Below are 15877 nucleotides of genomic sequence, written 5' to 3'. Positions count from 1 at the left end.
AGATACGTGTTTTTTTTTATACGAATGTTGTAATTAGGTAGGTATCATTTGATTTATGTACATAAGTATTTTTAAAGGTAAAAAGCGGTCCCCCGACACCTCAAAATTTAGTTTAGTCTGACATGCTTTAGTTGGTACTTACGTAGTGTTAAAAGTTATTTTTTATTTTTTATAGGGTTTAGCGTTTTTAACCTTTTGTCATAATAATTGCGTGCTTTTTTTGGGTCGGGGGTTTTTTTAAATTTATAATTTAATTTTATTTCATGCTTTTTGAAGGAGCTCCTTAATTTTTCCTTCTTTCATTTAATTTATTTTATTTTAAGATGGGGTCGCTATATGCGATCTCGGCCAAAAGATGCTGTTTAACAATCCTCATGACAAACTGGCTCTGGGAGAATTGCACAGATTGAGAAACAACAAAGATTAACCTTTGGTCATTCTAGATTTTAAGCAAAAATATAAATCGGTTTATCCGTTTCATTCCGGCATTCCAGGGTTTCATCCGCCACATCCCATTTCCAGCATCAGGTTCTCGTCAATCAAAAACATGAAGAGAACTCGTCAATACAAATTCAACGAGCCCAAACTCGATGGGTTTACTAAGAGGCAGTTCAGGGTTACGTCTCCTATCTTCGTGTCCTAACAGCAGACCAGCTCAGTGGTTCCAGAAGACATTAGTATTTCAAATTTCAGATCCCACATATGCTTGCAAGTAAACTGAGCGTGTAACATTCCTATCACACCTAACAAACGAGCTGATGACCTTGAAGACCTAAATCGATTTCCACCAAACATAGGTAGCTAAGAACACTCCCGAATGACATTCCTTTCAAACAAAAAAAACCGCATTACAATCGGATCATCCGTTTGGGAGCTACGATGCCACATACACACACACACACACACAGACACGTCAAACTTATAACACCCCGTCGTTTTTGCGTCGGGGGTTAAAAATTTGATATATTCAGTCAGTATTAATTGTAAAGTAAATACCTACAGTTCCATGAAATTGTAAAAAGATTTACAGTTCAATTATAAAAAACGATCGTATCTAAAGTGAACGGGTCCTTACTTTATGATACCGTGGCGCGACGTACGTTGTCAACCGGTGACCGGCGAGCCTCCATTGCACAGTGTTACCAAAAACTTTAGTTTTGGTCAAAATTTGGACGCTTTTAGAAGAATTTTCTCGAAAACACAGCATTCCCAAGAATAGTAATAAACTCAGGATTTTATTTAAACATAAATATAATCACTTTAAACTCTATTTCTAACTAAAGAATTGTTTTATTTTGTTTTAATTTAATTTCACAAGAAAATCTTTCTTCTAACCAAAAAAAAAATAACTGATTTGGATTGCAAGATCTTTTCCTCTTTACAAACCAACATTGAAAATATAAATCCCAAACAGATCCTTTAAACAGTCTCTTTTGTAATCTCTACGCCAAATATCAGATACGGGTCACCCCATACCGACTCCAATATTCTTGGATACATGGGCGTAGCCACACTGGGGCAAGCTGGGGCACTTGCCCCACCCTGGGCCCTGGCTCTGACCTATAAGGTGTCTGATTAAATAATGTTTTTTTTACTAACTCTAACTAACAACTTCAACAATCATATTTACTATCCGTAAGTTATTGCACAAAAAAATTGTCAACTTTGAAAAGAGCGCGATCAAAACAAAATACACGCTCGAGTTCCCGAACGTGCGCGGTGCGCGCGTCATTTGAAAGCGAGCCGTATTCCCTAAAAGAATAGTTGCTATGTGGCGTAGCGAGCCGAGCCGTCCATCTAATGCAAAAAATATTGCATTGAAGGAGATGGAACTGGTAGAAGTGATCAAAATTTCGGAAATGCAATTTTATCCTAATGTAAAAACCGCGCTTGCTATTTTGCTTGCCCAGCCATGTACGACCTGTACAATAGAACGATCGTTTAGCACAGTGGTTCTTAACCGGTCGTCCGCGGACCACTGGTGGTCCCTGGAGGCATTCCGAGTGGTCCGCGAAGCTTAGCTGCGCGACGTTGCTATACGTTAGGTATCTAAGTTTATTTTATCGACTTATCTATGCGGGCGAGGGGGTTTCCGTATGGACGTAAATCGGGTGTGTCGTACCTAGTACCCCCATTCAGGAAAATGTATATTTGGGTGTCATTTTACGTAGTTTTTGGTTTTAAGTCTTAAAAAATAATTAAAATTTCGCGCTCGCTTCGCTCGTGTATTCAGAAACGATGTTATTTTTGTATTTGTCAAAAAACAAAAAGTTAAGTACGTTTGGGCTAAATTTTACGTAATATTTGGTTTAAGTCCGATAAAAATTTCGCGCTCGCTTCGCTCGCGTATACAGAAACTATATGCCCTTATTTTTGCATTTGTCAACAAACAAAAAGTTAAGTACGTTTGTGCTAAACTTTACGTAATATTTGTTTAAGTCCGATAAAAATTTCGGATTTTAGATTATATGTTCACGAAAATGAAATTCACTGTGCAATAAACTACTAGGTAAGTAGTAATAATAAACAAAATAGTGGTTTGTTGTTTACAAACAATATCATAGGACCTTGTTTACACATACCGTAAATAAAATAACATCCATTTTACATACGTATTCTACATATTTTGTCCAACGCATAACAAGTTTAGCCCACTACGTTAAATCTTATGATAAACAAAATGCAAATGTGATTGGATATAGAAAACTGGATTTCGAAGCAAGTTGAGCACAGAGGCGGGGTGAAGTGGACGTCATGAGCTGTCTACTTACCTATTAGAGTAGGTTCACTTACCGTTTGAATCCTTTAGTAAAGTTTTAGGACTGTATGATATGAAAACTGACTCTAAGCTACTTATTTTATACCCTCTAGGCCTTCAATGCCTGAATAAAATGTCCAAAATTTAACCAAAAAATATCTAGGTATGGCTAGTTTTTTGGTTACATTATTTTTTTTTTCATTTAGAACGAGAAAAACAATACGCTTAACAAAATTAAGTAGTTTAATTTAGTGCGTAAATGTGAGCTGAAAAGAATGTAGGTACTTGCAGTCATAACAATGATAGCTTGCAGAAGTCAATTATTTTACGTTATTATTTTTGATAGTTTCAATTAACTTTTTGATCAATTTACCAACCAACTTAGAATTAGTGTGCGATCTGATAACAGTTTGTATTTATTTTTACGCAACTTTTTTGTAACTTTTTTTTTCTTTCCGGAGATAGTTTCCTTCCCAGAGTTTCTTTTGACACTGCCTATCTTAAAAGTTTCTTACTAACAAAGATTGGTAAAAACATATAGCGCGAACAGCGACTTAATCTATCTTGTAGAATATAATTTTCTGCTTCGAGCAGTCTCCACCCCACGTCAGTAGTAAGTCGAGTCCGGTACGAGTCGGTCGGCCATTTTACATATCAGCTATTCATTTTATATTACAAAATGTTGTGCAATCGATTTTATTCGTTTATAGAATTTTCCATGACATTTTAAATGTAAAAAATGGGTATAGTTATTTAAAAAATAAAAAAATATGGCGTAGTATTATGTGAAAGGGTATTTTGTGTACGCAGTCTTTTTACTCTTATAGTTCGGCCATTCAGAGAATGCGTTCCTGACACGTCGCGATTGAACTGACGACGTAACTTTGCAATGGCGTTGCAGTTACGATAAAAATATTTTTGCTGGTTGTTTACCGTTTTAACAATTGAGGAGCATTAAAACAACATTATTATATCAATAATCAATGAATGTTATTACGTCGTCAGTTCAATCGCGACGTGTCAGGAACGCATTCTCTGAATGGCCGAACTATAGTATGAGTAAAAGTGGCTGAATAAATAACCATAATGCAGAAAGAATAACCCAGAACAGCCCTGACGAAAGTTTATAAAGCTTTCTCCATATTTTCAATAGTAAAAACCTTCATTTACTGCCTAAATGGCCCACCATGCACGTAGATCAGAGATCTTAAAGTGCTCTGGCACCTATGTATTTCAAAATATTAAAACTAGCTGTTTTCAAAATATTCAGGTTGTCGGAAGAGAAGGAGTTGGCTGTTGTGTTAAAAATATCGTCAGTTGTGTGTATGAATTATTTAATGCGAAGTTGAATTATTTTTTTATTTACGCGCAGTTGTCTTTACATTAAGCAGCATCATTCTTCTTCACTTCTTCAGTGTTATCGGTTTTGATTTCTTTCTTCTCCAACAATTCAATGGCTTCGAACACCCATTTGTAGTTCATAGCGCCGAAGCCCTGTAATTATATGTAACCTTTAATAATTTCTTATTTTTAATATTACTTCATTAATTTCTAGGTAGTGACTAAAGAAGTAGGTAATAGAGAAGTTTCTCTCATAATTCAGAAAATTACATACTATGTACTTGGTTTAACACCAGAGTGCAATCGCACAGGGGTTTCAAAACTCCTCAAAAGTTATTTTAATCAGTTTTCAAACATAAACATTATCTAATACCCTATGATTCCTCCTCTGCAATATCTCAATGAACACAGTAGGCCTTGCTTGCAAGTGCTTCGTAAAGGCTTGCAGCATATACCCTCGTTCATCGAAGTCTATCAGAATGTTCTGCTCCTGCAACGCTTCGATGCTCTCGTTGACTTTGACTGAGCTGTGCTTGAGCTTCTCTCTGATTAAGTCGTAGTAAGTTGACGGCCAGGAGATTATGTCTGCACCACGGGCTTTAAGGTTTCTCATCTGCGGGTGTAACATGTACGATAATTTAAACGGTAGCTTTAAGTAGTCGCCTATCATTATCCATAGTCCATTAGAGGCACCAATGATGATGTGTGGTATTGTAAATGGATGTTATCTGGTATTGTAAAATGGTTAAAAAATCACAGCAAATTGTACATTACAGCTGTACTAAATTATAAAGCTGACGAGTTTGTCTCACCCTTATCTCGAAAACTACTAAAACGATTAGAAAAAATGTATCAGTGCTAGATAGCTCATTTATTAAGAAAGGCTAAAGATTCATTTTTATTCGGGTGGACGAGTTGTTCCCACAGGATACAGGCGAGGCCGCTGATGAAAGTAAGTCAAGTAAAACCTAATACTTACTGTAGCAACAATATCATCGGTGTACAAAGCAATGTGTTCAACTCCCGACGTTCCCAATGCCTTCACAAATTCAGTAGCTTTACTGGTAGGTCTCAAGCCTTTCGCTGCTTCATTCATAGATAGCTAAAATAAAGCCATAGTTTATAAGCATTTCAATTTGTGATGGAAATTAGTGAATATCTGTGTATCTTTATTGTATTCGTATGTATGTATGTCCTTCACAGGTAAAACAGTTATTTCATTCAAATCTTTGGCTTGCATGTGTCTCAAGTTCGCGCCATTTTAGATTCAACACAAGTTTTAATTGACCGCTCTTAAGGATCTAGAGAGAAAACCGTTTATTAACAGAAGATTATCAAGCATTTATGTGGGCCGATCCCGGCGGCACTGCAATGCCGGGCCGACCCGTGACGGGAGTGGAGCGAGCCCCGAACATCCCGTCAGTTTACAAAAATCAGTTTAATATACTGGTCCCTCAGTGAGGGAACTTTCAGATATTAAGCTGAAAAGAACAGATACTACACTTTGATCTTAGCCAAAAGGCCGAGAAGCGATACCGAGCTTAGTGTACGGCCGAGGGTCATTCAGTCGCGGAGAATCTTAACACCGCGATTCAGAAAAACGCGTCATATGCACAGCGCCATCTATTGATGAAAGTATGTACTATGTACTAGGTATTTTGCCACTACTGGTGAACAAAACTTACGAGAACATTTTCATCCCTGTTGATGACGGATGCAGAGTTGATGCAGGAATATGGAACTAGATCATGTTTATAGTCTACACACCAAAATCTGGAAAGAATGGAAAAAACTTCATAGTAAAAGTAATAAAAGTACTTACTGACTGGAGTACAATAAGGCTCAAAGCAATAAATTAAGCGATTACTACAAATACAGCTAATAACCTACACATTTATTTTCATTCTGGTATTTTTGTGAATGTCTCTCACCTGTGCATATTGAGATTTTTTTCATACCAAGCCACTGAATCTTCAAGTGTTCCGTCAGCCATATTTCCTTCAACATGGTCTATGAACATCAGATTTGTGGCAGGTCTAAAAAAGAAAAAGTATATTAAAATTGCATCAAAATAAATATAGAAAATAGCTAAACAATAAAAAATGTTACATAGTTTAGTCCACTTTAAACGTTTATTGAAAACAGCGCCATCTAGTTTGAAATTTTAAAAGCGCAGTCCGGTACCTACACGAAAGTCTTTTTTTTTGGCCCAATGCGTGCAGACTTTATCCCACTGTGCGTATTTTTTACAGTTTTACAGTTACTTATATACCAGTGGGATGTTATATTTTGTTGTTAAGTACAAGTAGTTTCAAAATATATTATTATTTAATATTGTGAAATGTAGAAGTATACAATTAACCGCGCCTTTGGAAATTATTTTTATTATTGGCGAGTACCTATTTCTCCTTTGTACAAATACTACAATCATATTTATATTCCATTACAGCCGACTCTTGTTAATTCAAACCTGTGATATTTCGAACCTCTCGTTAATTCAAAGTTATCACGAGTTCCCTACAAAATCTCTTTATATTCCGAACTAAATCAATACATTTTTATGCACTTGGTAATTCGAACGAAAAAAGCATTGCTATATAACAAAACGACGCGTTAATTCGAATTCTTAGTCGTCCAACACTCGAGAATTCAAAGTTGCAGAGAGAAAGAGGCGGAAAGAATGTAAGTCAGAGTTAGAGAGCAGTCTGAGTAGCAGCAATCTGTTTTGAAGCAGTATGACGGAGCTGTTTCAAAAGATTAATTAATTCACATTATGAATACACACAAATGTGTCTTTAAACTTTTGACATATTTAGTTATAAAATAGCAGTTAACAAATAATATAATTCGAAGTTTTATTTATTTTCTCTCACAAATTTCAAACCATTGAATATTTCAAAAACTCGATAATTCGTAATATTTTAAGAGTCCCTCGAGTTTCGAATTAACGAGAGTCGACTGTATATACTTTATACTTACAGTGATTTGTTCAATACATCGTCAGCAACCGGTTCATATCCCGGCAATAATGTTCCTTTATATTTGGTTCGGTCAATAAGAGTGTGTGTATTGTCACCATACTGAAAATAAGTTAAAATAATTTCTGTCTGTATATTGCTCTACTGCTGATACTATGAGTTACCAATGCATTAAAAGTTAAAGCTTAAAAAATTATGTGTCGAGTTTGGAACCTACTCTTTTTTTTTTGGAAATCTGTTAAACGATATGTAAAAGTTCATATACTTCGATGTTTTTAAATAAGTACACCTATTTGGTTCTGCTATTCTATTGAATGTTATTACGTATGTGCGTACCTATGTGTCGTCATAACTAATTTAAAACTTACAAAAGCTACTCGTGTTTTATAAATGAGCTGAACAGACATTGGGTAGGCATTTAAATTAAAATTCATACTGGTACAAATTAATAAGTTCAAGAATTTTCATAAACACATTTCCAAACGACTTTCAACTTTTTTCTAATAACACCATGCTTCCTTAACCAAATCCTCAATTCCTCACCGTCTTCAACACAGCATATCTCATAGCACCATGCTTGTCTTTCTCCTCTGTGACTCCCTTCACTATCTCCGCGCCCCCCTCCTTGGCCCTTCGGACGAGCTCGTCTAGATCCTGTACCTCGAAAGCCACATCCTTCACGAAATCACCATGAGCTGTGATGTCTTTGGATATCTCGTTACCAGATGATGTGGGAGACTCAAATATTATTGTAATCTGGAAGTGCGAACACAAGATGATGTGAAGATTTTATTAATATAGAGGTCGTAAAGGTGCATGCGGAATCAAAGGTTTTTAAAAGTGACTAAATAGCGTATAAAATCTTGCTGCGTAAGATATCATGCTGCATATTTTAATTATTTTACAACTGATCCAATTACATTGTTGTCATGTCACAGCTTCCTCCTAATGTACCTACCTACACGGTTTTGGCTCACAAGGACTAATTTTAGAGTTTTTATTTTATAAGAAGTCTATTCTATTCTATTTTTGTATATGGCAATCCGTGTCGATGTCAATTTCGACGATTCTGCCAATGACAAGTGGGATGAGAAGCAAGAAGTGCTTTTAATTAAAATAAATTTAAAAATATATATATATTGATTTAAGATGGTGCTGTGGCCGATCTTGTGTAACTTAATGTGTTAGTAGGACGGCACTGAAACAAACAGAAATATATTTACATATATAAAAACAACAACAAAATGTTAGTAACACATAACATATAATATATACCACAACCATACAAACTGTGGCCTAAATATAGGCCACAATTTATAATTTAATATTGTTTTGATTAATGAACATCAACAGCATCTGGAGCAGTTCTGGACAGGAGTGGGATAGGAGGGAACGGAAGTTAGTCGGGAGAGGAATTTTAAGTTTTTGGAGACGACCATATAAATCAAAGGATGAGTTGATAGGACAGTCAAAAAATATATGGTCCAGGGTACCTTCATCCAGTCCACACTCGCAGAGGGATGAATCCTGCACCCGAATTTTGCGCAGAAAGACCGGTGTACAGCAGTGACCTAACCGAATTCTGCACATGACTGAAATTACCCGTTTAGGGTATCTTTTGAAATTTGAAAACCACGGTTTTGGTTTTACAACCGGTTGAATGGCGAAATAAGAGCTACCCTTCCTTTTGCCTGAGATGTTCCACCATTCCTGCCACGAGGTCTCAAGACTCAATTTAGGGAGGTTTAGCAGGTCATGCCCTTGAAGGGAGAAGTGTGCAAGATCAGCGGACTCAGATGAACACGCATCTTTGGCCAATGCATCGGCACATTCATTGCCCGCTATACCGCAGTGGCTAGGGATCCAGACTAAGTGTACTTCTTTCTCTTGCCTAGTGCAGGAGAAAAGGGACTTTTTAATATCCAGGACAATAGGACAATGGAGTTTAGTTCTAAAGGGATTCTGGGATATGGCTTGGAGACAGCTAAGGGAGTCAGTAAAGATAACTCCACAGCTAATCTCATGGGACTCTATAAAACGACAAGCTTCCAATAGTGCCACACACTCGCCTGTAAATACTGAAGACTCCTTCGGACATCTGAATTTCAAAATTATTTTAGAGTTCTGATAGTAAACCGCGGCTCCAGTACAGCCACCATTTGATTTGGAAGCATCCGTGAAGAACTTTTGAAACCCAATCCATCGTTCACCCAAAACCGCATTAAAGGCCGAATTTGCAGATGGGGAGTTTTTGGATATGCCAATGTTATAGAATATTTTAGGGGTGAAGCAAAGTACTTCATAAGGGTAATTAAATAAAGGAAGTCTGGGATATGGAGCAATGGGGGATTCTAAATTTTGAAAAAACCGATATGCTTTTAGGAATAGGGGGATTTCTTTGTGTTCCCAATATTTGGAGCTGTGACAAAGAGTGTCAAGCTCTCTGAGTTTTGGGATGAGGGGGTGAGATGACTTGGGAATAACCCTGGATAGGAAACGGGAAGCGAGGTACTGACGTCTCAGGGCTAAAGGAGGTTCAGCGCATTCGACCTGCAAGGCGTTAATAGGCGACGACTTCATGCAACCTGAGATGATTCGAAGGCATTGAGACTGAATCCTATCTAAACCGGCCAAGGCACCTTTGTTGCTTGGAATCACCAAGTGTGACCCATAGTCCAGGATACTGCGGACTAAGGCATTGTAGACCAGTTTCATAGTGAAGGGATGGGCCCCTCACCAGACACCAGCGAGAGCTTTTAGGATGGAGATTGCTCTTTCGCATCTTTTGATCAAATAATTAAAGTGGTGAATCCCGGATAATTTTGAGTCTAAGAAAACGCCTAAAAATTTTGATTTGTTACCTATGGGAATATCTTGTCCTTGAATGTTAACTGAGACCTGAGGGATCAGTCGTTTTCGGGAAAAAATCACTACCGAGCTTTTTGGGGCGGATAACGAGAGACCATGGTCCAAAAGCCATGTGTGCAGAGAGTCCAGGGAGAGACAGAGAGATGAGGCAGCGTCCGTAATAGATGGATTAACTACATACAACACTAGATCGTCAGCGTATTGTAAAAGGTGGCAGTCAGCATTAAGGCAGGAGCCAATGTCAGCTGTATACAGGTTGTATAGTAGGGGGCTTAGAACTGAGCCTTGGGGAAGGCCCTTCCACGTCTGTCTCACCTCAAATACCTCCCCCTGCACTCTGAGCATCAAAGAGCGAGACATGAGGAGTGCGCATATACATTGTACCATCTTACCCGGAATCCTCAGCTGTTGCAATTTTTGCCTGAGAACTGGAAGAAGGACGCTGTCGTATGCGGAAGAGATGTCAAGGAAAGTGGCTACAGCGGATTCATTTTTGGAAAAGGCTGTACGGATATCAGTAACCAAAATTGCCACACTGTCCATGGTGCTAAGCCCCTTTCTAAAGCCAAACTGACTACTCGGCAGTAGATCCCTAGACTCCACCAACCACTCAAGTCTATTTTTAATTAAATGTTCCAATATCTTGGCCAACACTGAGGACAAAGCAATTGGTCTAAGGCCATTCGGATCATCAGCAGTCTTGCCGGGCTTCAAAAGGGGAATTACTATCTGAGCTTTCCACTGTTCAGGAACCCAACCAAATTGATAGCAATAATTTATTATTCCTAAAAAATATTTTTTTGCTTCAAAACCAAAATGAACTGCAAATGAGTACGGTATGCCGTCTATGCCTGGGGCGGAATCCCTAACATGACGTAATACCGTATCAAGTTCCTCTAACGAAAATGGTTCATTCATAGGATCATCCACAATATTTACAGGCGGGAGCAGAAGTTCTGAGGAAGAAGGAACATAGGCTGGAGCTATTTTGTCAAAAAAGGATTCAGCAGTTTCTCTCGAGATAGGGGAAGAGATAGATGGGGAGCAGCCTCGCCTGAAACGATTAATGCTCTTCCAAACTGCTGAAATGGGAGTGGAAGGGGATAGAGAAGTGCAAAACTTAACCCAACCGCGGCGTTTCTTCTTGCGAAGAAGCCGCCGAGATTGAGCTAACACTCGTCTGTACCGTATAAGATTGTCGCTATTCATCGCATCATTGTACTGTTTTTCGGCCTCTTTTCTTTCTTTAATAACCGATGTGCATTCTTGATCCCACCACGGGGGTGACGGGATTTTATTTCTGGCACAGTTGCGCAACGGAAAGGTAGAGTCTGCGCTTGAGGTAATGGCCGAGATAAAGCCATCGTAGCAGCTCTTAGCATGGCAGTGACCAGAAGAATCTTGAAAACTTGAAGTTAAATTTGGAAGCATACTAATTTTCTCCTCCAGTAAAGATGCAAACCTCGACCAATCAGGTTTGGACAAGTTGTACTTCAATAGTGGAGGAGACGTTTTCTCTAAAAAGGTTTTATTAATTAAAGTTACAACAATGGGGTAATGGTCGCTACCATGCGTCAGAGTAGTACATTCCCAATGAATTGATGCCGCCAACTCTACTGAACAGAATGTGAGGTCTACACAACTCTTTTGCTGTCCTGGAAGGGATCTACGAGTAGGGCTACCATCATTTAAGATGCAAAGGTCAAAATCATCCAAGATTTCTACTAAACCTTCCCCAAACGAATCACAACGATTGGAACCCCATCTAAAGTGGTGACAGTTGAAGTCACCCATGACGAGCACAGGTCCCACTATGTTATTCAAAATGTCCCTAATGGTGGTTAAAAACCTACGCTGAGGATGGGAAATATACACGGATAAAACAGTGATACCCTCAATTCTACACGCAACTATATTCATATCACCATCCAGAACCGGAAGAGTCAAGGTGGAGAGGGGGACACGATTATTAACAAGGAGAGCCGACCCTCCATAGCCATCAGATCTGTCACATCTGAGAATATTAAATAGTGGTATATTAAAACTGAGACTCGGGGTGAGCCAAGTCTCAGCTACAGAGCAAGCCAGAGGCTTGAATTTATTGAGGAGGAATATGAGGTCGTGCTTTTTATGCCACACGCTCCTCACATTCCATTGAAGGAATACTTGGCGAGGCGCCATTTCTAATATTTGATAAAAGGTTAGTTAGTTGGTAGGCAACGTTGGACGGTAATTGGGTATTATTGGTGGATAGAATTGTAGAAAGAAGTTTAATAAGTATATCTATTATTGAGGAAACATTACTATCAATGAATGGGTTATTCAGAGCGCAGCCATCAGGCTGTGAAGGTGCAGGGGAGTTAATAATCTGCTGATGGGCAGCTTTATCATAAGAGGGAGATAGAGGGGCATGGGTCTTTGGCTTAAGGAAAACAGTTTTGCGGTATGACTGAGTGGGGACGGGAATAGCTTTTGCAGCATTAGCATAATTGCGAGAAGTAAGTGGGACAGATTTGCTAGCTTCAGCATATGAAAGGGACTTCTCAGCCATAACCGTCTTAATGGCCTTCTGTCTACCCAACTCGGGGCATGATTTGCTATTTGCAAAATGATTCCCCGAGCAGAGCACACAGAATGCCTCCGCCTCAGAAGTGCTGCAACCATCACCAGGGTGATCATGGCCGCACTTACTGCAGCGAGGCTTGGACCGACACACTAGTTCCACATGACCAAACCTGCAGCACTTACGGCACTGGATGGTGGGATAAACATATTGCTGAACCGGAAGGGAGGTGTAACAACAAAATACTCTTTGAGGTAATACTTGGCCATCAAAGGTAAGTACACATGTCTCTGTTGCCTTGAATACAGTCACTCCATCAATAACTACTTTCCTGCTTATGCGACGAACTTTCAGGATTTCACCACAACCTGAAGGGACCTGCAAGTATTTTTGGGCTTCCTCTTCATTTAAATCTGTGGGAACACCAGTCACAACACCCATCCTAGTTATATTAAAAGTGGGGATAGAGGCAACATAGCAGTTCTTATGTAAAATGCTGTTGATAATAAATGAGTTTGCATCCTGAGGGGATTTAAACTCTACAGACACACGGTTCCTACCAACTTTTTTAACACCATCACGGACAACATTGGTAATGTTATGTTTTTGTAGGAATATTCCGAAAGTAACAGGGTGTAGAGAGGTACCGGCGTTAGGCTGGGGCTCCAATCGAGAGACATGAACGATAAAAGGTGCCTTATCAGTAGCAGAGTACCTGCTGCGGCCAACTAGGTTTCTTTGTTGTTTTGATGGCGGGGTTGACACGCCAATGTTGGCATCATCTCCGGAGCGTTTCCTGGTATTCGAGGTTGATAGGGACTGGGAGTCCGCGATGCTGCAAGCAACATCAGCGAGTTGGGAAAGCGGATAGTTGGGGGAAAGTGGAGCATATGCAGAGATGTCGGGAGGATCGGGATCGGGGGGTTTATTTTGATCCATTATGCTTGTAAAAAACTGGTTAGTTACCGAAATAACAACACACCACTGGTAACAAACAAAAGACAACACACAAACACAAAACTAAGTCACAAAAGTTCACCAAAACACTTAAAACAGCTGAAAATTCTAGGCACACGTGCTAACCAAAGACACTCTGTGGCGAGAATCATAAGAAGACTTCGTGGGTAGGTATAGTTAATGTTTGTTTACAAAATAAAGGAGGTAAATAACTTATGTCGTCCATACCTGATTAGATCTCACAGCGTATGATTGCACTGGCCTGCTCTCTGTCGCCTCTCGTATTGCCAGCGGCTTGAAGCCAAGCCGCGTTATGAAATATGTAGAAGCCTGATAGAAACATTACAATAATTTTAATTTGGTTAATTAAGAGCCAACTATCGGCCAATTGGACCCATTGTTGTCTGACACTTTATTTGAACACAATCAAACTTTTTAGTCGGTCTGATACAGGCCGGATACCCAATCTTTGAAATGAGCGCACAACCATACATCCCCTTGCTGAGTTATGAGGCAAATCAAATTATCGACCATATTAAAGTTTGTAGCATACGACTGCTTCAAGTTACAATTTACTCACTTTAGCATGTCCTAGTAGAAGTAAGTAAGTACTCACAGTTTTAGCATTGGCGACCCAAAACACAAGATGATCAAAGTTCAAAACTTTGCCTTCAGTCCGCTTCTGATTTTTTCCTTTCGTCATTTTGCTCTGAAAATAATCACAGGCACTTAATTTACACGATATTTTGTTGTTTATTTTTTGTCACTAACTTTTAAGAAAAATGTAATGCACGCTTTTTTGAAATATGAAACCAGTTATGCATACCGATTACGCTTTGACTTCATTTTATACCTCAAATGGGTACAAGTACCTAAATTAATTATAGAATACAATAATTCTAGGTTGAATTACCTTTGGGATTACTCTTATAATTATGGAAACAGATATGACCGAGTGTTTGTTTGTTGGTACCTATTTACTAAAATGGATTGACTCAAAATAAAAGGTAGCACCTACTACTAACTGTAGCATTCTGGATTTAGATGATTATTTCATAAAATGGAATTAAAATTGCACATTCACATCTTAAACTTTCGGTAATGATAGCTACATAAGAATTAATAGTCATCAATTAATAAAAAAATATAAGTATGGAACTCTTAAATCAGTTTAGCATTTGGCTACAATTAAATAGTTTTAAATGTTATCCTACCTTTGATTAAAATAGTATTGAGCAACTGTTATCTTATTTTTAATAGCTGTACCTTAGGTAAAAGAGCATAGGTGCCTCTATATATTATCAACGACAAGCGAACGAAGTCTGTATAAAAACCTAGTTGATCTAGTACGAAACGTGAGATGCATATAAATTCACTCAAGGGCAATTTAGAGGAATATTGCGCAGTGTATAATTGATATTATTCTGCGCATACCTTAATGTACTAGACTTCTAGTACACCTTGAAAAGAATTAAGTACCTATCACGTTATATATTTTGCATCGATTTATCCAGTGGATGTTTAGGTAGATATATAAGCATAGGAAAATTATAACTGTGGTATTTATTTCCTGAATTTATCAAACTTATTGCTTGTGCTTATTTTTTAGGCGGAAAATTTTGTCTACTATGTAATTAATTCGAATTTCAAAATGTAATCTTTGTTTTATTTATTTCTTTTAGTGCTGCATTACCTGCCTTTTCTCGAAGGGCTTCGTCGTATTTTTGAGCCTTCTACGTTGTTATTTTGCATTTTTATTCAGATTAAAAATAGTAAAGATGTATGATGATTTTATATTTTTTTAAACTTGATTGTAACCGTTTCAATATTGTTCTGATTCGGCGTAAATGTTTTAATGATGTTGTGGAAACTGTTTTGGATGATGTTTATTTTAAAATGCATGACTTTTTGGTGTAATGTATCTGTTTGTTTCCCAAATAAAATAAAAATAAATAAAAAATAAAATGTACACAAATTAGATCAATATATAAAAAACTACATTTAATTTAGTTATTAACAAAATTAAATGTATTTTTTTAACAACAAAAAGCTTACCAATCTTTAGCGAATCCCACTAAGCTTAATAATAATTGAAACTCAAATGCATTTTTTTATGAGAAACGACGTCTTTATAGGATTTCGACTGCACCTTATCTTGAATCTAATATAATTATTGAGATATAAATAATATCTAGTTATGACACTTATAGATTTTACCATAAAAATATAAGCACTGACTAAGTACTAATTACTTAGGATTTAAGGTTCATAATCGTTTAATTTCATAGAAAATTGTATTAAGATGTGTTTTATAGATAAGATCATTATTTTTGTCGGAAAGTTGTCGTTAATGATTTGAAATGTCGAATAGTTTCCGCAAAATAATTGCTGTTTTTTAAGGTTGGTCTATTT

The 15877-nt window shown here is 37.8% G+C and overlaps 1 protein-coding gene and 1 non-coding gene across 2 annotated transcripts; both read right to left on the bottom strand.

Annotated features, from left to right (window-relative positions):
• Positions 1-4075: 4075 nt before the first annotated feature.
• On the bottom strand, positions 4076-14276 carry LOC124637861 (4-hydroxyphenylpyruvate dioxygenase-like). The gene is made up of 9 exons (XM_047174578.1): positions 14082-14276; positions 13694-13795; positions 7621-7833; positions 7079-7179; positions 6031-6135; positions 5785-5872; positions 5079-5201; positions 4473-4712; positions 4076-4252 (listed from the first exon to the last, which is right to left on the bottom strand). The coding sequence occupies exons 1-9, from the start codon at positions 14166-14168 to the stop codon at positions 4142-4144; spliced, it is 1170 nt and encodes a 389-aa protein (XP_047030534.1). The 5' UTR covers positions 14169-14276; the 3' UTR covers positions 4076-4141.
• LOC124637891 lies at positions 5441-5633 on the bottom strand. The gene has a single exon (XR_006985300.1). It is a non-coding gene; the product is annotated as a U2 spliceosomal RNA (small nuclear RNA).
• Positions 14277-15877: the final 1601 nt, after the last annotated feature.

Source organism: Helicoverpa zea, chromosome 16, assembly GCF_022581195.2.
Source record: "Helicoverpa zea isolate HzStark_Cry1AcR chromosome 16, ilHelZeax1.1, whole genome shotgun sequence".
Classification (NCBI taxonomy): Eukaryota; Metazoa; Arthropoda; class Insecta; order Lepidoptera; family Noctuidae; genus Helicoverpa; species Helicoverpa zea.
This window is presented reverse-complemented; position numbering and strand designations above follow the sequence as displayed.